The sequence below is a fragment of the Oncorhynchus masou genome, chromosome 28, assembly GCF_036934945.1.
Source record: "Oncorhynchus masou masou isolate Uvic2021 chromosome 28, UVic_Omas_1.1, whole genome shotgun sequence".
Classification (NCBI taxonomy): Eukaryota; Metazoa; Chordata; class Actinopteri; order Salmoniformes; family Salmonidae; genus Oncorhynchus; species Oncorhynchus masou.
Window position 1 is genome coordinate 74,813,723 of NC_088239.1, and position 26,232 is coordinate 74,839,954.

At 41.6% G+C, this 26,232-nt stretch overlaps 2 protein-coding genes across 3 annotated transcripts in view; one reads left to right on the forward strand and one right to left on the reverse strand.

Moving 5' to 3' along the window:
- The first annotated feature begins 254 nt into the window (after nucleotides 1-254).
- On the forward strand, nucleotides 255-18,412 carry smarcb1b (SWI/SNF related, matrix associated, actin dependent regulator of chromatin, subfamily b, member 1b). Of its 2 annotated transcripts, XM_064943330.1 has the most exons (9): nucleotides 258-402; nucleotides 1,105-1,216; nucleotides 1,546-1,654; nucleotides 2,213-2,350; nucleotides 4,892-5,019; nucleotides 8,674-8,840; nucleotides 14,379-14,569; nucleotides 16,585-16,716; nucleotides 17,730-18,412. In XM_064943330.1, the coding sequence occupies exons 1-9, from the start codon at nucleotides 319-321 to the stop codon at nucleotides 17,767-17,769; spliced, it is 1,101 nt and encodes a 366-aa protein (XP_064799402.1). In that variant the 5' UTR covers nucleotides 258-318; the 3' UTR covers nucleotides 17,770-18,412. The 2 variants fall into 2 exon arrangements, with proteins under 2 accessions (XP_064799403.1, XP_064799402.1); XM_064943331.1 differs by lacking the exons at nucleotides 16,585-16,716; nucleotides 17,730-18,412 and adding an exon at nucleotides 15,698-16,577 and having other exon boundaries at nucleotides 255-402.
- A 4,734-nt stretch (nucleotides 18,413-23,146) lies between these two features.
- LOC135518278 (stromelysin-3-like) overlaps nucleotides 23,147-26,232 on the reverse strand; it is a 33,472-nt gene continuing 30,386 nt past the window's right edge. Inside the window, exons 7-8 of the mRNA XM_064943332.1 lie at nucleotides 25,666-25,926; nucleotides 23,147-25,448 (exon numbers count right to left, since the gene is read on the reverse strand). Of these exons, the coding sequence (XP_064799404.1) occupies nucleotides 25,324-25,448; nucleotides 25,666-25,926 (386 nt within the window). The 3' untranslated portion in view covers nucleotides 23,147-25,323. The remainder of the gene's footprint in view (nucleotides 25,449-25,665; nucleotides 25,927-26,232) is intronic.

Consider the following 26,232-nt stretch of genomic DNA (forward strand, 5'->3'; position numbering starts at 1 on the left):
GAGGAAGAAGGCTAGTCTACTGTCCGAATTGACAATCACCCAAAGACAGCTGACACTACAAAGAATCAGTCACAGATGCACAAGTTTCATTAGACCACCAACTCTCCACAAAGGTGGTAGATACATTTATTTTAAAAGAATGTTTGGCAAACATTTTATCACCGGTCAAATGCCAGGTTATAGACCATAGAAATACAGTTTTTATATGTTTTATCTTGTCTTCACAAGACATCGCACCTTGGCGCCGAATTGACACTTTTAAACACGGCAGTTTGAGCATGCGCTGTGGAGCTTTGTTACAAGCTAGCTACTGTAAAAATGGCGTTAAGCAAAACCTTTGGGCAGAAACCGATTAAATTTCAGTTAGAGCAAGATGGGGACTTTTACATGGTTGGATCAGAGGTATGTATGCGCTGTATGATAACGGGAATATTTAGCTGACAACACAGCGTACTGGCAGCCAGCATTTTGGCCATCATCAGCCTGTGCCATTGCATTGTTGTGTCTGTTCTGAAAGCTAACGTTAGCAGCTAGCTAGCCAGAGCACAAACTAGCTAACATCCCGCTTTGCATAATTAACTATATCTAGCTAGCTAACGTTAGTTCACTACCACGGGCAATATTGCATGCAGTTACAGTGTAGCCTTTTGAGAATGCTGTGTATTGTAGTAGAAAGCACAATCAACTGAGCGCACCATTGACCCATTCAATCGACAAACTCCTTTCTATCAAGCTAACGTTAGGTATTGTTGTGAAGGTCTGGAGTTGTGAGCTGGGTGGTTCTCTCCCAACATTGTTCATTTAAAAACTCCAAACAGCTACTCTCTGCCCATATTATAGTCAAACACTATTGGAGATATGAATCATAGGCAGAAACAAGATCTAGCTAACTAAAATAGACAACTGTATACATAGCAACTAACAAGCCTACTCAACTCCACGATGTACAATCGTAAATCGTTGAGTTTCGTCGGCTAACTAGCTACGTGCTCAGTCACTACTTAGCTACATGACGTGTAAGGGCTTCGGGTTGTTTCTGGACTGTCTGGGGCCCTATACTCTACTAGTAAGTACAGAATAGCTGACTCTCTTCCTTGCTCTCAGGTTGGAAACTACCTGCGTATGTTCAGGGGCTCCCTGTATAAAAGGTACCCATCACTCTCGAGGAGGTTAGCCTCAGTAGAGGAGAGGAAGAAAATTGTAGCATCATCGCACGGTGAGTGATACGCTCTTGTCAGAAATAACTATTTTATTGTAATTCGCACAGGTGTAGACTAACTGCTCACTTATTTGTCTTTTTTTTTTAACAATGCAGAGTTAAAGATGCATTTTTTTTTTTTTTTTTTTAGAAATAATGACACGAGGAATAATTACACGGTAAATAACAATAAAGAGTAAAAACAACATGGCTATATACAGGGAGTACCAGTACCGAGTCGATGTCCAGGGGTAGTAGGTAATTGATGCTGCTATGTACATCTAGGTAGGGGTAAAGTGAGTTGGTGCAAAAAGTATTAACACAACACATGGTTACATAACTTTTAGCCACAAGTGTGACTCTGCTGAAGGCCTCCGAATGTGAAGAGATTTTCGAGGGGAATGATGAGAAGTACAAAGCTGTTTCCATCAGCACAGAACCACCGGCCTACCTCAGGTGATGCCTCCTTGTTATCTGCATTTACATATTTTACATTTTAGTCATTTAGCAGACACTCTTATCCAGAGCAACTTACACTAGTGAGTGGATACATTTTCATACCTTTCATACTGATCCCCTGTTGGAATAGAATCCACAACCCTGGTGTTGCAAGCACCATGCTCTACCAACTGAGCTGGATGGGAGGATTTTTTTTGTATTTATTTAACTAGGCAAGTCAGTTAAGAACAACTTCTTATTTACAATGATGGCCAAGGTACAGTGGGTTAACTGCCTTGTTCAGGGGCAGAATGACAGACCTTTTACCTTGTCAGCTTGTCAGCAACCTACTGGCCCAAAGCTCTAACCACTAGGCTACCTGGCACCCCAATTGCATAAGAGTCTTGCATAACATCTAGTGCATGACAATATTGGCTACCAAATTTTGGGAGTATGTATGCAAAATGTGCCTTTTCAAGCTACCTACAGGCACCTTGGCGTGTGAACAAACCGAAATAGGTTTCATTGGTCACAGTATTGTATTTTCAAAAGTCCCTACTTCTCTGTCCATCTCAGAGAGCAGAAGGGGAAGAGGAACAGCCAGTGGGTCCCCACACTGCCCAACAGCTCCCACCACCTGGACGCTGTTCCCTGCTCCACCACCATCAACCGCAACCGCATGGGCCGCGACAAGAAGAGGACCTTCCCCCTGTGGTGAGGAAAGCCCACCCACATTGGCCAGTGTTTGTGGATGTATTCATTTAAATACAGCCACAAATAAACATTGATTGCTTGTGTGCCATTTATATAGGTGTGCCCTTTATTTTTTATAATCTTTACGTTTTTCACATTAAAAAAATCATATATATATATATATATATATATATATATATATATATATATATATATATATATATATATATATATATATAAAAAAATACAGTCTTATACAACTTTCACATCAATAAATTTGAGTTCATAATTACCGTAACATCATTTTAAGATGTGTCCATTTCTTATTTTTTGATTTGTTAAAAAAATAGTGAGATCGAAAAGTTGTTTAGTCTTAATGCATCTTGTCTTCCAAATTGAGAAACATTGCTGCATTTTTCAGGCCAGGTTAGGCTCTGACACTTGCGGAACTGTCTTTCTACTCTTTTTCTCATTGACCACTGAAAGGTGGTCAGAAAATAAGCCTTCAGAAAAGTCCCGATATGTCCACACGAGATGATGAATCTCAGATCTGCTTGCTCAACGGCTCTCATCAGTGAATGGATGACTGCATAGCCGTAGTCATTATCGGGAACCTTCAGAGTGTGGGAAAATGTAAGGGATGGTTTAGTCGCACTCTATCAACCTCCTGCTCTCAAGCTATTTGGGGTTCAGGAGATGCAGTCTGAGACAGAGGTCATCCAGGGTCACTGGGACTCTGGTTTTTACATTCCGTAGAGTTGCTCGTTCATCATCAGCTGCTTTTCCGATGGTTTTCCAGAAAGCAACCACTATCTCCTGTCCTGACATGACCGTCTATGAAAACATCCCTCCCTCTCTCCCCTGTCCCACAGCCCACTTGTCTAGATCACACAATCATTTCATTGTGTGACTGGAACTTATCAAAACACATCTGTTTATACAGGGTCACTTTTTGCTGACCTTGAAAGATGGAGGCTTTTAAGTGCCGTTGCCATGTTTTCAACAGGCAGGGTCTCTGTCCGTAGTTCTTGTTTTCATGTCCGAATTGCAAGGCAGCCATCTTTGTTTAGTTGCTGTTTGCATTTGTAACTACGGTCTAGATAATTGAGTATGTACTTCCCCATTTATTATGTTAGGCTCTTGTTTATCTGATGGTAGAAAAGTTCGTTTTGTAATAGGACACCCTTAACTTGTGAAATGTAGGCCTAAATAACAAAATTATTTGAACAAACAAAGAGTGATGCAAACTGGGTGAATAAACAGTGATGCCTTTTCACCTTGTATAGCCTAAGTTGCTAAGGCAACCGGGTAGGATAATAAACAACACTTGTTTACTTCGGAGGTCTACCACTTCTGTGGGTTTTGAATCCTTTTTAAAAGAATGTTGACCTAGCATCACTTTCCCAGCTAGGTTGTCAACAGTTGACAGTCTCCAAAAGGCCTATACAATGCTAGAAATCACATCTTTTTTTTTTTCAAGACCTTGAAAACAACGTAAGCATGTCTGGCTCAAAGCATTGCTCCTTTTGCTGTGGTTTTGGTGAGACCCATCTTGTGGCTTCTCTAGTGAACATCTCTCCTTTCTCTGGCACAGATGTGATCTGTTGAACAGTGCATGTTGTGCATGCTGCACTCTGAATGTTAGTGTTGATGGACATCTAGTCTGGGAAATACAGTCTACAAATCAGTAGAGCAGACAGATCCCTGAATCTTTCACAGTCCACCCAATTGGGCAGGACAATCAAATTTTCCATTGTTGAATTAAGCAATAAGACACGAGGGTGTATATGATCAATATACCACGGCTAAGGGCTGTTCTTACGCATGATGCAAAGCGGAGTGCCTGGATACAGCCCTTAGCCGGAGTATATTGTCCATATACCACAAACCTCTGATGTGCCTTATTACTATTATAATCTGGTTACCAACGTAATTAGAGCAGTAAAAATACATGTTTTGTCATACTCGTGGTATACGGTCTGATATACCACGGTTGTCAACCAAACAGAATTCAGGGCTTGAATCACCCAGTTTATAATTTATCATTTTATTAGGATCCACATTAGACGAAGTCTACTAATATTCCTGGGGTCCAACACAGAACTTAAAAAACGTTACTAGAATGCGTAGACTACTACCCTGGCCAATTCTTTGTGTGGCGCCAACTCTTCTATTGTTGTCAAGCCATACATATGGTTAGCATGACAAATGAGCAAACACAGAAAGAAGTTGGCTAATGTACAAACAGACTAGACCACCAGGCTAGTAGAATGCTGACAGAGAGACAAAGAATTCCCATATGATAAGCATCAATTCATCATTCCCAATGGTGTATCAAATATGGCCACCGGTGTACAATGACGCTGATTGGATTAATCTTTTGCTAGCAATGACCTGCTGGAAGTGAGTAAAAGCTAAATAAGTGGTAGATTTTAGAGCCTGCTATTCACGATAAATGTCTTTAATGGGGTCTCCAATGACTGTGGAATGCCAAGAAATGTCGTTCTAACGTTTCGTAGATTGTAGTTTAATCTAACACCTTGTCTTCTTCCCGCTGCAAAGCTTTGATGACCACGACCCGGCGGTGATCCACGAGAACGCGTCTCAGGCCGAGGTGCTGGTTCCCATCCGTCTGGACATGGAGATTGATGGGCAGAAGCTCAGAGATGCGTTCACCTGGAACATGAACGGTACTGCTCCACTCTCCATCGGCCGGGAGGAAGACTGCTTTAGAGCAACAAAGTCTAGTTAAGGGTGTTACTCTGAAAACAACCTAAAAGGCTGTAAAATCGTTGCCTGTAACAGAACTGGCCTCAAAAGAAAGCCACACTGAATGCATCTCATTAATCTAGTGGCTTACGATAGAAGTGGGAGAAACGGACGTTAATGAACTTAAAAAGGAAAACATCTTTCTGAGAGAAGCGTTACTTGACTTACAGACTAGATCTATGAGAGAATCTAGTACGTACTGGTATTCAAGAAAGAGAAGAAGTTCCTGAGAATAGATTAAAAGGGAAGCATGTAGCTCTCGTAGTCGATATACAATCTATTGACAACCAAATGTTCCGAGACACAAAGACTATTCCATGGCTATTCTAAAAATTACAACGTTCTCATAGAGGAGTCGAATAATGGAACACCAAATACTAGCCATGGTAGGGATTGTAATAATTAAAAAAAATGGATAGAAAAGTAATTACAATTAAGTAATTGTTAAATAAACTACAACTACACTACCATTCAAGATCGGGAATGTAGTAAAATAATAATTGAACTTTCTATTTATATTATTTTAAAAATGGATAAGATGCTATTAGAAGAAAGAATAAATAGCAAAATATAACGAATTTGAACACAAGTACTCAACATGGTGGAGATAAGCATAGCAAACAAAAGACATAAGGCACAGTATGTGTGGATGTATTGTGATGGAAGGTGTGTTTTTGTGTTTGGGAAAGTCTGGCATTAAGTGAGTAAGAAAGGAAACGGTTGTGTATCCCAGAACCAATGTACATCTGTGAGCAGGGGTTGCGAGAGAGAGCATTCAATTTTGTGCAGATGAGGGATATACATTTTTAAATAAATTATACATCTAAGTTATTTATTTTCCTATCATGATGGAACGGTCCCCAAGCCTATACCCTAGACACCCACCTGAACGACCCATCACTAAAGAGAAGTCTATCTGTTTTATGGGCTTACTGTAAGTTGCCTATATGCAGCCAAAACAGAAAGAGGAATGTGGACAGAGACCTAATAGAGGTAGCACAGCCCCCTCAAGGTTCTGTGTCTGCCTGGCAGGGTTGGTCCTACAAAGCCAGAGCTCCCTGATGGACGAGCATACTATACAAGGAAATTCTCAAACTGCTAATGAGAACCTTGATGACTTTGTCCCAAGCCGGTGGGGATTCCACCCAGGCAGTGGCAGTGCTGGTAACACCAGCTGCAGTAACCCATGGGGAGGGGGTCACACGCGGACAATCAGACAGGGAGCAAATTATTGTGGCCCTGGTGGTACAAAATAATCAAAAGGTTTGACTGCTTAGAGATGCTTGGGAAAATGGTCACAACAGGCGTGTGTGTGTGTTAGGTGAAGGGGGTGTATCTGATCTCCATCACCTAGGACATGACATTGGTTAATCAAATCTCCCCATTCTTGCCAATTTTGCTCAATCTTGCATGCTTTCTCAAACAGCTGTAACTGTATATGCATTCATAAATCAAGTCCTTTCTTGAGTTGGGCTCTGGGATGTAACAACTGTTGAGCATCTGAGCTTCTGGTTGATTGTGTGTGTATCCCACATCTGTTGCTACGGGGTAAGAATGTTAGGGACAATATAGGATGAATTACAATAATTGTTTGCTAAAATAATTGCTTGACAAAAATGTAATGCAATAGTTATAGGTAACAGTACTTTGAGTGAACTGTCAATATTATTACGCATATTAATTGTTTATGATGGAAAATAAGATATGCAAGATTTTTGAATACACTACTGTTCAAAAGTTTGTTTTTTAATTTTTTTAAACATTTTTATTTCATCTTTGTTTAACCAGGTCGGCTAGTTGAGAACAAGTTCTCATTTACAACTGCGACCTGGCCAAGATAAAGCAAAGCAGTGCGACAGAAGCAACAACACAGAGTTACATGGAATATACAAGCATACAGTCAACACAATAGAAAAAAAGTCTATATATACAGTTTGCAAATGGAATGAGGAGGTATGGCAATAAATAGGCCATAGTAGCAAAGTAATTACAATTTACCAGATTAACACTGGAGTGATAGATGAGCAGATGATGATGAGTAGATGATGGTGTGTACGTAGTGATACTGGTGTACAAAAGAGCAGCAAAGTAAATAAAAAAACTATATGGGGATGAGGTAGGTAGATTGGGTGGGCTATTTACAGATGGACTATGTGCAGCGATCGGTTAGCTGCTCAGATAGCTGATGTTTAAAGTTAGTGAGGGAAATGTAAGTCTCCAGCTTCAGCGATTTTTGCAATTCGTTCCAGTCACTGGCAGCAGAGTACTGGAAGGAAAGGCGGCCAAAGGAGGTAGGTGTTGGCTTTGTGGATGACCAGTGAGATATACCTGCTGGAGCACATGCTACGGGTGGGTGTTGTTATCGTGACCAGTGTGCTGAGATAAGGCGGAGCTTTACCTAGCATAGACTTGTAGATGACCTGGAGCCAGTGGGTCTGGTGACGACTATGTAGCGAGGGCCAGCCAACTGGAGCGTACAGGTCGCAGTGGTGGGTGGTATAAAGCGCTTTGGTAACAAAACAGATGGTACTGTGATGACTGCATCCAATTTGCTGAGTAGAGTATTGGAAGCTATTTTGTAGATGACATTGCCTAAGTCGAGGATCGGTAGGATAGTCAGTTTTACGAGGGTAAGTTTGGTGGCGTGAGTGAAGGAGGCGTTTGTTGCGAAATGGAAACCGATTCTAGATTTGATTTTGGATTGGAGATGTTTGGTATGAGTCTGGAAGGAGAGTTTACACATAGAAACATCCTTGTTTTTGAAAGAAAAGTACCTTTTATCCATTTTAAAATAACATCAAATTGATCAGAAATACAGTGTAGACATTGTTAATGTTGTAAATTACTTATTGTAGCTGGAAACGGCTGATTTTAAATGGAATATCTGCATAGGCGTACAGATGCCCATTATCAGCAACCGTCACTCCTGTGTTCCAATGTCACTTTGTGTTAGCTAATCCAAGTTGATAATTTTAAAAGGCTAGTTGATCATTAGAAAACCCTTTTGCAATTATGTTAGTACAGCTAAAAATGGTTGTGCTGATTTTAAAGAAGCAAGAGGACAAGTACAGTAGTGTCTAATTTGAGAAACAGATGCCTCACACGTCCTCAACTGGCAGCTTCATTAAATAGTACCCGCAAACACCAGTCTCAACGTCAACAGTGAAGAGGCGACTCTGGGATGCTGGCCTTCTATGCAGAGTTGCAAAAAAAAAAGCCAGATCTCGGACTGGCCAATAAAAAGATTAGGATGGGGAAAAGAACACAGACACTGGACAGAGGAACTCTGCCTAGAACACCAGCATCCCGGAGTCTCCTCTTCACTGTTGACGGTGAGACAATTACATTGATGGAAGCTGAAATATTAAAGCTGGGGCTTCCTTCCTATCCTTGTGAACCCTTTGTTTTATGTACACTGATCTGAAGATGCATGAACATACACATAGGAAGCCTCTTCATAGAGTATTGAGATTCACCCCTGAACTCTCCAAATGTAGGAAAGTAGATGAGGAAGCCTCTTTAGACTATTGAGACTCAACCCTTCACTCTTCCACCATCCTCTCCCGCTCCTCCAGAGAAGCTGATGACCCCGGAGATGTTTGCAGAGATCCTGTGTGACGACCTGGACCTGAACCCACTGGCCTTCGTCCCGGCTATTGCCTCAGCCATCCGCCAGCAGATAGAGTCCTACCCCACAGACAGCATCCTGGACGAACAGACCGACCAGAGGGTCATCATCAAGGTGGGTACACACACACACAGTAGGGACTTTAGAAAATCAGTTGTATATTTTTTTTGCCTGATTCCGTTTATTTTTTTCTTCAGATTTTCACTCTCAAAATCACACAAGTTTGTTTTAGTCCACAACAATGCTTAAACCACTTCACAAGATTTTGGGTGTAGTTACCCTTTAATGCCAGTGCCACCAGCCAGAGACCGTTGTTTGGTTAGCGGTGTTTCTGTAGCGTTCATGTAAATTGCAGAGTTTAGGAAAACAAATCTGCACTGGATTTATTCAAATAATCATGATATCACTCTTCGAGCCTGAAAGATGTGATTTTTAATTATATCTTTTTTTTACCATTTTTAGTGAAGCTGATTTTGATTTTAGGGAAGCAAAAGTCACAATTAGCGACTATATCTGCCGTTAAAAAAAATATATTTTTTATTTTTTATGAACGAGGTGGAGAAAAGCATAAAACATTTTTTACACATTGTGCTCCAAAGGATTAACAGACTCTGATTTCTTAACTAAATTACAAATTATTTAAGAACATTTTATTTGTGGTTTACAGGATATTCACCTCTAAATACGATAGTTAAACATGTTTAGTTTACCTTAGGTACAACTTAAAAGATGTGCATCTATGGCAGTGGATAAGAAGTATGCAAAAGTGTTTGTGCTAAACCACCACAAGGGGTGGCTGGATGAATACATTTAAATTTGTCTCAAGTCAATCTGAAACTGCACTGTTCACAAATAAGCATTGAAATGCAGTAACATGATATCTGTAACTAGGTGACAGCGTTTGTCTAGAGCAGGGGTGTCAAAGTCAAATGGACGGAGGGCCAAATAAAAAATTTAGCTACAAGCCGAGGGCCGGACTGTTCGAATGTTCATTGAAAAATTTTTAAATGACGCATATAGTCTAGTGAACCTAATTGAACCTACTGAAAACCTAACAAATATATTCCAATATGATCAGATAAATAAAGCAATATTTTCTTATGGCTCTGTCAGTAATCTTTAATTTTCAACAGACACAAAAGACAAATTTCCTTTATATAAAAATCCCCATAACATGAACATTAAATGAAAGAAACCGGTATTCAAGGCACCATCAGTAGCCTATATTTTCTATTTTAGCAAAAGTGGGCTAAATTTACTTCAAAGAAAAAAACATTTTCAAGGCTTTACCGCACAACGCTTCCTGGTGTATGATACAATGATAAGCTGTCAGCTCACCTGTCGCGTTTTCCTCTTGCATCTTTTCCCGTATCTTCGCCACCAGTCCGCTCCTGTGTCCACACATCGCAGGTGCTCCGTCGGTTGTCAAACCCACGAGTTTTTCCCAAGGCAGCTCCATCTCATTTACACATCTTGACACCTCTTCATACAAATCATGCCCCGTAGTTGTGCCATGCATAGGACGTAAAGCCAAAAACTCCTCTGTCACGCTTAGGCTGGAGTCCACTCCGCGGATGAAAATTGACAACTGGGCAATGTCAGAAATGTCGGTGCTCTCATCCACAGCCAAGGAATATGCAATGAAATCTTTTCCCTTTTTCACAAGCTGCTCTTTTAGATTGATGGACAACTGGTCTACTCTCTCGGCAATGGTGTTTCTGCTCAGACTCACATTTAAAAAGAGTTGCCTTTTTTCTGGGCAAACTTCGTCACAAACTTTAATCATGCAGTTTTTGATGAAATCCCCCTCCGTAAATGGCCGGGCTGATTTAGCGATCTCTTCTGCCAAAATAAAACTGGCCTTGACAGCAGCCTGGCCTTGTGATTTGGCTTTTTGAACAGAGCCTGTCGAGATTTGAGGCCTCGTTTTAATTCCTCTGCCTTTTGTAGCCTTTGTTCCATGTCCATATTCTTGTTTTTGTCCGCGTGTTTCGTTTCATAATGTCGTCTCAGATTATACTCTTTCAGTACCGCCACACTTTCTCCACACAGAAGACACACAGGTTTTCCAGCTACCTCCGTGAACATATACTCCGACTCCCACCTTGTTTGAAACCCCGGTTCTCAGTGTCCACCTTCCGTTTTGCCATTTTTGATGGGTATCTGAAAGTTAATTTTACTGTGATGCTGACGACTGCTGTGCCAATAAATATTGAAATGAAGCAGCCTACTGCTCGGTGCGTCACCGTTGCATTGTGGGAAATGTAGTATTGGTGCGTGTAAAAGATCTGCGGGCTGCCGGCTTGCTGCGGTCTGCGGGCCGGTTCTAATAATAAATCAAGATCATCCCAGGGGCCGTAAAAAACCTTCTCGCGGGCCGGATGTGGCCCGCGGGCCTTGACTCTGACATATGTGGTCTAGAGTATATTTACTAGTGTTTACAAAGGTCAAAAGTAACACTTTATGGCAACCTAGCAGTGAGAGTATATTAGATCAAGCGCAAGCTAGCTGTTCATTACGACAGTGTTTCCTTACAGAAAGAAACCATGTGTACATTACACCGTAATTCAATACAAAAGGTATTGGCTATAGAGTTAAACTGCAAATGTCATGCACCGATGACTGAAACCGTTTATGCAGGCAAATGCTTGCCGTACTGGTTTTACTCACACATTCTAATTTAGTTCGCTCACTAATGTTAGCAACTTATCTAATCATGAATGCAACCACATAGCCTGAATGATAGCTCTGCACCAACTGTCTTGCTTTTTGCGTATTTGTGAAAACTAACTAAATAATCCCACCAGCTAACGTAATAGGCCCAGACAGTAAGAGTGTTCTTTTTTCATTTTCTCCCTTTTTCTCCCCAATTTCGTGGTATCCAATTGTTTAGTAGCTACTATCTTGTCTCATCGCTACAACTCCCGTACGGGCTTGGGAGAGACGAAGGTTGAAAGCCATGCGTCCTCCAATACGCAACCCAACCAAGACGCACTGCTTCTTAACACAGCGCACATCCAACCCGGAAGCCAGCCGCACCAATGTGTCGGAGGAAACACCGTGCACCTGGCGACCTTGGTTACCGTGCACTGTGCCCGGCCCGCCACAGGAGTTGCTGGTGCGCAATGAGTCAAGGATATCCCTACCGGCCAAGCCCTCCCTAACCCGGACGACGCTGGGCCAATTGTGCGTCGCCCCACGGTCCTCCCGGTTGCGACAGAGCCTGGGCGCGAACCCAGAGTCTCTGGTGGCACAGCTGGCGCTGCAGTACAGCGAGCAGTGTTCTTTTTGTATCAAGGATAATTGTTCACTTTGGCGCCAGTCCAGTGTTAGCACATAGCATTTCGAATCCCACCGTACCTTCTCCGCTATGCAGTCTCGTTTCAGAGCTAGTCATGGGTACACCTCAGCCACGCTCAAGGTCCTAAACGATATCATAAACGCGATCGATAAGAGACATTACGGTGCAGCTGTATTCATCGACCTGGCCAAGGCTTTCGACTCTGTCAATCACCACATTCTTATTTGCAGACTAAACAGCCTTGGTTTCTCAAATGATTGCCACGCCTGGTTCACCAACTACTTCTCTGATAGCGTTCTCAGCTCACTGGTTACCATAGCAGCACCCACCTGTAGCACGTGCTCCAGCAGGTATATCTCATTGGTCACCCCCAAAGCCAATTCCTCCTTTGGCCTCCTTTCTTTCCTGTTCTCTGCTGCTAATGACTGGAACAAACTGCAAAAATCACTGAAGCTGGAGACTCCCTCACTTGCTTTAAGCACCTGCTGTCTGAGAAGCACACAGATCATTGCATCTGTAAATAGCCGTTTCAACTTCCTCATACTGTATTTATTTATCTTGCTCCTTGGCACCCCAGTATCTCTACTTGCACATCTACCATTCCAGTGTTTAATTGTTATATTGTAATTACTTTGCCACCATGGCCTATTTATTGCCTTACCTTCCTTATCTTACCTCAATTGCACTCACTGTATACTTTTATTTTATTTTTGTCTACTGTATTATTGACTGTTTGTTTATTCCATGTGTAACTCCGTGTTGTTGTATGTGTCGAACTGCTGTGCTTTTTCTTGGCCAAGTCACAGTTGTAAATGAGAACTTGTTCTCAACTAGCCTACTTAGTTAAAAAAAAGGTAAAATAAAAAGTCGCACAGGTTGCTCGCTAAGCTAACTACCTTGCTGGCTAGGTAGTTCCTCCACAGAGGTCACCATTGTGGTCAGTCACCATTGTGTTCTTGGTCACCTTCTTGACCAAGCCCCCCGATTGCTCAATTTGGCTAGGATGCCAGCTCTAGGAAGAGTCTTGGTGGTTCCAAACTTATTCCATTTAAGAATGATGGAGGCCACTGTGTTCTTGGGGACCATCAAAGCTGCAGACATTTTTTGATACCCTTCCCCAGATCTGTGCCTCGTCACGATCCTGTCTCGGAGATCTACAGACAATTCCTTTGTCCTCGTGGGTTGTTTTTTGCCCTGACATGCACTGTCAACGGTGGTACCTTTTTATATAGACGGGTGTGTACCTTTCCAAATCATGAATGTGTACGTTTCAAAAAAAAAAAAAAAAAGTTTTTAAAAGTCAATGAAAAAAGTCAAAGCGTCTGAATACTTTCCAAATGCACTGTAGGCGCTTCAAAGAGCTGTCGGTCAAGGCGTTAATTTCTGTCAAAATAAGCTCCCCGCCCACTCAGCCTCTTTTCAAACTTCTTGGTAGCCATGAGAGAAATAACTTTTCAGAATAACTGTTCAGGACCTATAACTAAGCAAATATGATGAGGACAGGGCTGCTTGCTTGAAGTGTACTTTTGATTATTTACTTATTCAAATAAGCTGGCTGTGGCATGCTACTCACCATCAAACCACCATGACTACTCTCTTTCACGTTGTGACCTAGGACTGAATGTTCAATGAGCAGCTTGTTGAGTGCCGTCTTCAGGCAACCATTGAAATATAAAAATGTTTAACACAAATGAGCAGACGTATAGTATTTTTGTTTATCCTATGTATATAATATCAACACTTTTATCTGTGGAATAAAGGCCGATACAAATATTTATGCGAAAGGCTAATAACGGCCGTTAATCGATTTACCCGTCGGGCTCTAATCACTCTGCAAGGTAGGCATAGGCTGCTTTGTAGTGAAAAAAATGATTGACAAGGTTTTTGGGAAAGCCTTTCCATCTACCAGCAGACGGTTAGCATTATCGCTAACGGCTGCACAGGGTGATAACCAGACATACAAGCACCACAAAACACACACAGATGGGCATTCCTGTGCCCTTTCAGAAAGTTACAGGAAAATACGAATAACTTATTCATTTTGTTCATGTCTTATGATTAACTTTGGCAAATTTAATGACTTTTCTAAGTTGACTATTTAGTTAAAAACATTTTTGAATGTTCCGGTTTAATGTCTGAATTTCCTTGACTCTGTCCGCGTTTTCCACAACGTGGATTTTATAGGGACACACACACACACACTTCACTGCTGCAAAGGTCAAAGACTATCTCAATAGTAATTTCCAGTGTCTGCATCTGACCCACGTGACAGAGGGGTCTCAAACTGGCGGGAAACATCACTCGGATACATACGGTATCTCTTAAACTGTGTGTGTGTGTGTGTGCCTCAGCTGAATATCCACGTGGGGAACATTTCCTTGGTGGACCAGTTTGAGTGGGACATGTCGGAGAGGGAGAACTCTCCGGAGACGTTTGCCCTCAAGCTGTGCTCCGAGCTGGGCCTGGGAGGAGAGTTTGTCACCACCATCGCCTATAGCATCCGTGGCCAGCTCAGCTGGCACCAGAGGACGTACGCCTTCAGGTAACACGACACACACACAGGACACCCTCCCAGACAAGAACCTTCACACACTCATGCTCGTTCAGACATATTAATGTCCTATACGTTGCCTGGAGTACTGATGGAATTGAAAGTTGAGGTGGTAGAAATACCTGTCCACATTCTGTTTGCAGTGTCTTTTGTCGCAACACCCACACACACATTTTAGCCTAAACACAGCATTTTCCAGAGTCTCATTCTGTCCTGTAGAATACATGTCTTAAATACTCGATGTGTGGTCGCCTGCATCATGGAGCGTTGCTGGAATAAGGCCAGAACGCATTTAGTTCACCTCATGTTACTATGTTCTGTGCTCTTTTAAGATGAACTGTATCTCACAGTGACATGGACTGGGGTCAGTTTAAGGTGTTTGTGTGTGGAGGGTTTAACAGTTGGCTGCTTACCTATGACTCACAAAGTGGATTTAGATTTCAAACACACAGACTGCCTGCGTCCTGTTTACATCACTGAGTACACAAACACACACACATCCATTATTTACAAGCATGAGTACCATGTGTTTTCCCACCAAAACAAAAACCTTGCTACCCCCTCATCTGTTCAAGTAGTACTCTTCAGCCATTTGAACCCTGAAATAGTTCCTTTTAGCGTGTAATGGCATTCGTTTTAAAAATTTAAATATCTTAACGTTGTAGAGGTTTTCCCCCTGCCAGTGACAGACATACAGCCCTTTTGTTTGTGTATGTGCTCCTCCCCCACTCTGCCTTGCATGGTTTGTCTCATCCCATCAGCTTGGCTCAGTTCATTTGGGACTTTTGGATCATTTGGGACCTGCTTATCAATCAGTGTTGGGCTCAATTCCATTTCACTAATGGTGATTTCATGAAATGAACTGGAAAAAGCACATTTAACAAATTGAGAAATGGCAGATTTGTTTTATTGGTATTAGTAAACGATTTACATTCGATTGGTTTCGGTTTTGAGCCCAACCCTGATGCCAATGCTTTTCAAGTCATTTCAAGCCATTGATTGTGTGTAAATGGGAAATGAGGAGTTTAGCTAACATCGTCATCATCATGGCTTTTTTTGTTTTGCATTGCAAATTAATTCTCTTTTCTACTCTCTCCCCCACTTGTCTGTCCCTTATAGGTCTGATTTCAGGTCAATATGCTTTTGAATTACTTGAACTACCCCCCCTCTTCCCCAAGCTTAACCCTCTACTACCCACCCACGTTCTCTTGACACGGTCTGCCCTGGGAAGCTGAGTACATTTACACTTTTTATCTCTTTCTCTCTCTCGCCTGTTTCCTTAACTTTGCAGGACACGCCCCCCCCCCAAGTATGGAAACTCTATGAATTGTTTATGAAGAGTAAAACCTATGAAGTTGTATGAGGTATTCTGTTTCTGCCAAGTCAGGGAAAACTGTAGTTATCGCTGTTGGTTTGTCTACAAACTGCAGTCCGCACATAGAATGGAAAGGATAGTCATGTACTGTGTGGCTTATTGTCACTACATAGGGAGAGGTTCAGAAATCCAGGAAGTATCTGACAAAACGGTTCCACGGGTGCCTTCCTATCTATTGTCCTAGTTCTTAATTTGTCAAATTGAAATTTAATGTGTTATTTTGGAATCCCTTTTACCAGGTGGAATAATGTTTTGTAGGCATTTTGACTAGAGGTATGTAAAATGCTGTAGTGGTCCGAGCAGCTTTTGATTGATGGCTGCTTTATGACTGTTTCAATGCTTTGGTTAAGTGTGCTTTACTTTTCTACTTTTACATGGCATCTTGGGCGTGAAAAAAATACATGGTAGAAATAAGTTCCAATAAGTGACATTTTTGTCCCTTTGTATGTCTATTCCTCATCAAAATGGGACTAACCCACAAAAGCGACAACATGTTTTTTTTTCTCCCCAAGATGCCTCTTATTTGCTCTTCCACTTCTTCAACACACCATGACTGCAGCATGTCCCATCCTGGGCGCTCTCTTCCTCGTTTGTCATTGATTTCCTGTCACTCTGATGTCATTTCCTGCAGTGAGAATCCCCTGCCTACGGTGGAAATCGCCATCCGCAACACAGGCGACGCTGACACATGGTGCCCCCTGCTGGAGACCCTGACAGACGCAGAGATGGAGAAGAAGATCAGGGACCAGGACAGGAACACTAGGTAATAGAGAGATGGCCTGCCATTCAAAACCTGACAGGAATGCCAGCTAATAGAGAGAGAGAGAGAGAGATGGCCTGCCATTCAAAACCTGACAGGAATGCCAGCTAATAGAGAGAGAGAGAGATGGCCTGCCATTCAAAACCTGACAGGAATGCCAGCTAATAGAGAGAGAGAGAGAGAGATGACCTGCCATTCAAAAACTGGGTTCTTTCTCAATTCATCTTTCCTTTCGGTTCCTCGCATCCTCTCTACTTGCTTACTTCTCAAAACCCCTTAGAGAAGAAGGTTCGAGGGGAGAGACCTTGGACCTTCTACAGTTGAGAAGGAGGTGAGGAGATGGGAGGACTCGCAGAAAGACATTCACATAAAGCCTTCCTCTATGACTAGCTCCCTCTCCCCGTCTCTATGTCCACTGCTATAGAATGGCTTAAAGGAATCCTATGCTGAAGTTTCCTTTTTTGTTCATTAGTCCAAATAATTGTGTATGTCATCAATGAGGTTTTCAAGATAAAACACGCATCATCATGAGTTTTTGCTCTGTACTCTTCTGTAACTTGAAACCTGACTGCTGACATGCACCATTTTTGGGGGGATTGTATTAATGAACAAAACACTCATATGTTTTTAGTGTGTAGTATTCCTTTTAATGGGCGAAGGAGCATTGTAGTGGAACTTAATAGAACCCACCCTGTCCTCTAGGAAGAAGTCATTAAAGAAAGTGGGCTGCCCAAACGTTACAGAGACAGACCAGTAAACTGGAAGGTTGAGGAAGAGACCACAAGATGGTTTTGCCTCAAAATCAGACACATTGCTTTTGGTCTGCACCAGTCAGACTATTTGAAAACTGATCTGGGCAAAACCAGTCAGTTTCTAATTTGTAATAGGGCATCTGGTCAGCAGTATGACAGTCCCTGTCCTACGTCATCAGATTCCCCATTTAAGAAGCTTCTCTATTCATCCAGCCGATTTGCCATCAACCACATAATAACCTCTTCCATGTGTTTTCCTTTCAGGCGAATGAGACGACTTGCCAACACTGCCCCTGCCTGGTAGAGAGAAGCAGCAGTAGGCTACTACAGAGCCTCTGGTCAACAAATGGTCAACCCCAATGGGCCCTCTGAGAGAGACACACAAACTCAACAATAGACATTCCACTGGTCCCTTCTTACAGCCCCCATAATGTTAACTAACTCTATGCTTGGCTGTCATGTCCTCTGGACACTGATCCAGGACCATTGTCACATACCTAACTCCATTAATTACAAGAATTACATTTGATCCAGGAACAGGGACTTTTGTTGAAGGAGCCTTATCCATTTCTATTGCCCAATCCAAGCCCCTGTAGTGGTTCAAGCCGCTACTCATCTCTGAGACGAGGTGGTAAATAAAAGGTGCCATGGGTAGAGTGTATGGATCCGTATGAAATGTAGCCTTTGTTGTTTCTACAGACTCACCATCTAAGTGAGCTCAAACTGTAATACTGCTTTGGTGCACTCATATCCCTCTTGATGGACGATGCAGATGGAGGACTGACTGACATGTCTGTTTTAATAGAAACTAATGTTACACTCGAGCAGACTCAACTCTTGCAAATAATGTAAACTTATGTATTGTGCTTTCTTTTTGTAAAGGTGCTGATACTTTTAGTCAACGTTTTTGTTTTGTTTCCCTTTTTAATAAAATGCCATAGACTTCATTACAGATGTAGTTTGTTGCTCTACAATCGTCAACAGTGGGCTATTATTCATTGTCACTGTGAGGTACTTAAAGTAGATTTGCTTCATTCTGTGTGGCTTTAAGGCCAGCGAGTCGATTCTGTTTCTCTTCAGTTCGCTCAAGCTCTTCCTTGTGACCTAATCTCCCATACTGAAGTGCTGCATCTGCATGGTTTCTTGGTTAAACATACTTTTAACTCTGGTTCAGTTTAATCAGCTTAAATGGGGACTAATCTCTACACTCACACTTTTCACATTTGAGATAGTGTTCTCAGGGTAAGATTTTCCAGTGTGTCCCTTTGAAATTCAAGATGGCATATCTTTTATACGGTCCAGCAATTGGAGATCGTTCACATGAAACTGAAAAGATTAACGAATAACCACAATCCTTTGGCAACCGATCCCATTTCTTTCATTGGTGGCAGTGTTGGCACTGATAAATGAGCTGTAAGGGCTGTTTCAGAGATTTGGACGTTCCTGTGTGTCATTCACCACATTGTAAGTTTCATGCTAAACTACATGAAATCACACTAGTATGCACTTGACATGCCTCCAAGGGCATTGTAAATGCATTTGAGTATCTCTCCAGATTAATTTTACATGAATGTGGAGAAAAACTACTTTACTAGCTGTGTTTGTTAAAGAATAGACCAGCTGGTAACACAACATTCATGCTAATGGGTATAATGCATTGTGGGTATAATGCATTGTAATACTTGTCATAAACATGTATGACTAAAGAACTGCCATTTTGAAACAGTATTGCTACATAATATAAGCCATATGACATAAATGCTCATACTGTACATGCTTATAACGCATTATACCTGTCCACTTCCTTCATTAGCAACAAACAGGTATGTGAATTAATATGAATAATGAAGAAGCATCTTTCTGTAACTGGCATTAAAAGCCTCGTGACACGGGGAAAAACATTTCTGCTCAGAGTAGTTGGAAGTGGGGTCTTTCCTGTGTCTTGTATCCCCTATGGGTCCTCCTAATCTAGGCCATGGAGTTCCCCTACTGACTTCATACCCCACAGACAGGATGGCTCTTATTGGAACCATCATTCAGCATCTGGGGGCTCAGATTCCTACTGTATGCTTGATTGGTTGAAGCAGACCACAAAAGGATGACAGATCCATGACTAATGCTTGCCTAAGCAAAACAGAAAGAAAGTCATCTGAATCTGGTTTGGGGAAAATGGTTACATCGCTAGTTCCGAAAACCATCTGTTTCACTCAAAACATTGAAAATTGACACTCGTTTAGTTACAAGCAGCTACGTTGGACATGGCATAACAATTTAGTGAGCACCATGAGAACTGTAAGAAATAAATGTTTTGGAATGATTAAAACAACATCCATTGAAATAAATGTTATTCCTCAAAGTATTCCCCCCCCCCCATCTACTGTAACTGCACATTGCCGAACTTTTAGGAACTTGGCAACGTCCTCTTGCCGCCTGAATAATGCATGTATAAAATAGCAGAGGTTAGGGGTCATGTGTATGTGTCTGAGCCAGTACAGACTTGCTTCATCCTCGGGCTGCGTTCCTCCTGCTCGACATGCAGATATGATTCTCTCTTCAGTGTCACCATAAGGACACATGCAGGATACTAGCAATAACTCGGGTTCTCTTCTAAAGGAGTATCTCCTTGTGATGCTCCACAGTGACTGTCACAGAGAGCGATGAGGGGTGAAGTATTGTAGTTTGTTGTTTCAGTGCTTTTTCTTTCCATATTCCCTTCTGGAGACATTACTAATGAAAGAATCTGGACTGCATTGTGAAATTCTGTAAAAACTGATCTACACTGAGTATACAAAACATTGGGACCGCCTTCTCTTTCCATGACAGACTGAGCATGTGAACGCTATGATCCCTTATTGATGTCACTTGTTAAATCCACTTCAATCAGTGTGGAGGAAGAGGAGGGGACAGGTTAAAGAAGGATTTTTAAGCATTGAGACATGGATTGTGTATGTGTGCCATTCAGAGGGTGAATGGGCAAAACGAAAGATTTAAGTGCCTTTTGAATGGGGTACAGCAGTAGGTACCAGGCGCACCGATTTGAGTGTGTCAAGAACTGCAACGCTGCTGGGTTTTTCACATTCAACAGTTTCCCGTGTGTATAAAAAATGTTCCACCACACAAAGGACATGTAGCCAACTTGACACAACTGTGGGAAGCATCCTTGTGGAATGCTTTTGACACCTTGTAGTCCATGCCCCGATGAATGGAGGCTGTTCTGAGGGCCAAATCCAACTTTATTTGCCACATGCGCTGAATACAACAAGTGTAGACTTTACTGTGAAATGCTCACTGACAAGCCCTTAACCAACAGTGCAGTTCAAGACGAATTAAGAAAATATTTACCAAGTAGACTAAAATAAAAATAATGAGACTATATACAGGGGGCACAGGTTAGTTGAGGTAATATGTACATGTAGGTGGGGGTGAAGTGACTATGCATAGATAATTCACAGCGAGTACCAGCAGTGTACAAAAGGGAGGGGGTGTCAATGTAAATTGTCAGTTGGTGATTTTATTAATTCTTTAGCAGTCTTATGGCTTGGGGATAGAAGCTTGTCGTGTGGTAGCAGAGAAAACAGACTACAACTTTGGTGACTGGAGTCTTTGACAGTTTTATGGGCCTTCCTCTGACACTGCCTAGTATATAGGTCCTGGATGTCAGGAAGCTTGGCCCCAGTGATGTACTGGGCCATACGCATTACCCGCTGTAATGCCTTACAGTCAAATGCCGAGCAGTTGCCATACCAGGCGGTGATGCAACCGGTCAGAATGCTCTTGATGGTGCAGCTGTAGAACCTTTTGAGGATCTGGGGACCCGTGCCAAATCCTTTCAGTCTCCTGAGGGGGAAAAGGTTTTGTCGTGCCCTCTTCATTACTGCCTTGGTATGTTTGGACCAAAGGGGGGTTGCAACTGAATATTAGGAAAGTGCTCCTAATGTTTTGTACACAGTGTATATCAGAAATCTGTAGAAACATAGTTTTGTGCTTTTATAATTTTTTGCCTTCGAATGTGATGCAATATACTGTACAGTGTGGACTCAAATTATTTTTTTGAACGGTCCAAAACCAACACTATCTCGCAAGGCACCAAACCTCCTGTTCCCTCCCCATCTGATCCATCAGTTATCCACCTCAGTGCATTGTTGTATTCATATCCAAATCTTACAAGGGGCCTTTGGCAATCCTTGTAAGCCCTTGTAGTCACCGCCTAATGAGAGAGCTCAGCCACTATAAACGTATTGAGGAAAAGACATTGAAGTTTAAGAAAGTGAAAAGAGTGAAGGAATGGCTTGTATTGAGAGCATCTGCTTGTTCTCCTGCTGCCCACATCAAAGGAGGAGGGGTATTTACTGTAAGGCACATATGGATAATAAAAGAAAGGACGCTTCAATTTATTTCTGGTGTCTGTCAGGTTCTGTCCACCACTTTTCCATAGTGTGTATGTGTGAGTTAGGCTAATCCTTTCAACTACCGTTTATCATCTTTTCAAACCCCACTCTTTTGTTCATGGCAGAAGGTTTTAGTTAACAGGGAAGAATACTGTCTTTACAGTTATTCAACTCAACCTCGCTCTGGGATGGCCGCAAAGTTGAAGTAATAGTCTCTTTTTTTGGGGACTTCCTGCAGCTTTCACTATGCCAAGTGACATCATCCCACACAGAGATGATAGGGATTTAGGGGAGAGTGGGGTAAATTCAGCCAAAAGGTTAAGTTGAGTCACCCTTGTTTTTGGAAAACCATTTGATCAAATATTTAGGAAGACGTCATCATTTCAAGGAGTCTGTGAAGGAAAAACATGGAAAAAGTGGTAAGCGAGTTAGGTAAAAACAAAAAAAAGGTAAAATTAGTGTTTTAGAGGTTTCATGATGCATTTATCTAAACCAAAGTAGATAATTTTAAGAGTGTTCTATACATCAGTTGTGGTCCTAAACCTAGTATGAAAATGCCTCCTTGTAGCTGTGTGGGCTAATATAGTCAAAATGTTTGCCTTGGGGTAAATTGAGCCAATGGTTAAGCCAATTGGAGTGTTTTCTTCCCAGTACTAAAGCAAGGCATTATTACTGGGATATGAGGTAACAACATGGCCTGTTTAAATAGTTAAAAAGACAACAAAAAAACAATTGTGTTGAGTTGTGTTTGGGAAATAAAAATAATTGTATCTCTCAAAGTTGATTATTAGCAGAACTATCCAATCAAAACAGAGCCGTTGACACCTAACAAATTGGTGGCGTTGGGGGCCAGAGATGACATGGTTGTGGAATGTGGTCCACAGGGGAGGAGCACGGAACAGCCAGATTCCATTTCCAACACAGTTGAACCCGGGTTCCATTTCAACACTGTGGAGGATAGATTGGTACCAGACCTGCTTTGGCACTTAGTGGATGAAGTCTTTGGGCCCCCAGCTCATAAACAAAAACATGAGCGCAGTCCGCATTAGTCCAGAACAATCCTTACATTGTCTGTACTTCAATATCATGCAGCTGATGCAATCCACATGTATTATGTTGCAATGATTAATAACATTACTGATACTGATCCAGCATTATACGAGACTGAAATGTTAGCATTTTGTGGCACGGAATTTATGTTTTTCACAAAACACTGAATGTTACTGTATGCAAGTGTATGCAAGTGAAACATTTCATTCACAAAACAACATTTCATTTCATTTAAATCAAGAGGCTTTTTTATTGGGACCAAAAAATTTATACTAAATGATTTACATAGTAAATATATATTTCGATTAAAAAAACTATTCTAGGAAAGATAAATGGTCAGGTTGTTATGCTGGATACATGGTAAAAAAAACAGTGTTCGCGAGACATAATTCTACAGACAATGCTCTGACACCAAAACTACCAGTGCAAGCTTTATGAAATAGTTATCTTGCAGTCAATGACATCACAATATATCAAAAAGAGTGAGGAAATGGTATCAGTGGCCTGCACTGAAACATTGAAGCATCAATGACTAGCAATTGAGGCTAGCTGCATGACAAATGGTTCCACGCTACAACATGAATAAGGTTTACAGCATCATATTGGAAGGAGCAGTTTGTAAAAGAACTGAAGGAGCGTTTTACGTGATGAGGTATCACCGTGACAACTTTGGATATGCAATGCTTGGCTTCACCACTGTAAAATCATTCCATCAATAAAGGGATGTTATACTCCCAAAACAAATTTTGTCAGATCTTTTCAGACCAAAAAAAACAAGTAATGTCAAAATGAATCTACACTCCTCCAGCTATATGCATTAACACCTTTCATTTTGGATAGTGGCATATGGCTGGATCTACAAAACAGATGGCCTTCTTTTGAGGTATAAAAAAGTCTATCAAACATTGATTTTGGAGGGAAATATTCCTTTAACTGTTAAAGGTAAAGCCCTCTATTTGAGGTACATCTTTACCTTCATTGTTGAGTCAGTTTTAGCAGCTGTGTGTGAAATAGAAAGCTCAGTGAGGCCGGAGAGAAAATGTGTGTCCCTCTCAAATAGGTTTACACTGCTACCTGATGGGTTTTGTCTAAACAATGGCAGAAAAGGAAGCAGGACTGCACAGATAAATACTTGAGACTCATCTGTGGGTAAAATATTTTTGACAACACATAAACAGCAATAAATAAGAATCAAGGCTAAACATCAAGCAAAAAAAACAATTCAGTGGGTATAGTTTGTTAAATGTACTTTTTCCTGAGAATAGTATCATTGGCTGTCGATGGAAAGGGCGATGAGCACCAATAAGAAACATGGAACTATCACCTCACATTTCTAGTGCACCGGTTGTAGTTTTTAAAAGGGACATATCTAAAATGTTCAACTTCATATTCATCATCTCCAGCACCATCCTAACATCAACATACTGTATGTGAAAATGGTGGTTTTCTATGTTTTGTATTAAAAAAAGAGAGGAAAATAAGTGTTTCCAATGACATCATCAACCAATTAGTAGACAATTAGTAGGCAATGCCTACTCATAATTGGTTAAAATTCACATGATGCACACCGATGATGTCATGTGACACACTTAAGCTTCCTCTATATTTTTTAATACCAAACATAGAAACGTGCCATTTTCACATATGTTGATGTTGGGGTTGGTGCTGGAGATGATGAATATGAGGTAGAATTTTTTTTACATTTCCCTTCATAGAGAAAAGTACTCATAGAGTATTGAAATAACACTGTAACTACACTGTTCCTACGGATTTGAAAAGATGAGCCTATGTAAAATGTTACTTTTAAATGCCATGTTAAATAGTATGTACCAGAGGCTAAAGGCGGTTACAAAAGGTTTTGTTCTGAAAAAATAAAAACATATAGCATACCAAAACTTATTATTTGATGCAGAGGTAAGCATTCGTCTTGAGAAAAAGCTGCCTATTGATTAAAATTGGGTTATGATTATCGTGAACAAAAGTATTGAAGTTATCTTGAACGAAAATGTCCATTTACAAATACCAGTTGGGTACATTGTTTTTCTGTTTGCTGGACGTTCGCTCTTTAACGTATCTCTCAAACTGTGTGCATCGATTTCAAACCAGCTATTATCATATTGTGGATGATGATGAAACTAAATGTCCTCAATTCACTCTTTGAATCATGACCTCAATTTCTATTGGTCTTCAGACTGTCCCAGACCTCAGACTGGGGTCATAATGAAGGTTTCAACCAATAGCATCAAGTCCTGACCTCCAGTAGACCAAAATCAACAGTCATCCTGTTTATGTTACACAATGATGTAATTGTATCAGTCTAAAGTCCCAGTGGAACAACATTAGTCTTAAGAGCAAAAAAATGAAGATGGCCCTGATATTCCATTCACCTCTTGGGGCGATATGGACTCTTCCTGGTTTTATCAATAAAAGGAAGCGGGGCAGCCAAAGAAGTCCATGCCGATATAGCGGGGGTATCCTTCCAGAACCTTCACCTCCACGGGGTCAAACTTCCAATACTGTCTCCCACTCAGGAAATGAGCAAAGCCTATTAGGAAGTTAGGAGGTCAACAATTAGCTCAACGCAATTAAATGGGTTTACCATGTGGTTACATGCACGCACACACACAAACTGTCAGAAACACACAATACTCAGAGATATCCACATGCTTGCTATCAATAAAACTGGGAACACAACACGACATAAAGGATCCTGTCCAAATACATTTTTCCTTTGACTCTTTTTGTATATCTATGACTCTCACCATATCGGTCCTGGAAGGCTGCGTCAATGTCCTTGGGGATGCCCCTCCAGTCCTGCATGCTACGAGGGTGTGCTGTGTCCACCCGGTTCTCCAGGGGGCTGAAGCGCCAGTAGGTGCCCGACTTGAAGAGGTAGGTCTTCTGGGCCTTGTCCTCACCCCACATGAGGGCTGCTTGGATGTCCGACACTTGAAGGCCCAGCCGACGCACTGAGTCCGGCCCCGTGATCCTCCTCTCCGCGTCAAACACCCAGTAACTGTCACCTGTTGATGATGTCACACTTCTTTTTAGACACAGATCTAGACACAGGTAGACAGTGGGTCACATAAACTAGATGCTCAGGCTGAAACATGTACCTGGTGAATGGACCAAGTGCTGCTGTTTCCTCCCTCCCTACTACTAGAATTGCCTCTCCCTACTACTGCTGTTTCCTCTTTCTCCCTACTACTGCTGCTGTTTCCTCTCTCTCCCTACTGCTGCTGTTTCCTCTCTCTCCCTACTGCTGCTGTTTCCTCTCTCTCCCTACTGCTGCTGTTTCCTCTCCCTACTACTACTGTTTCCTCTCTCCC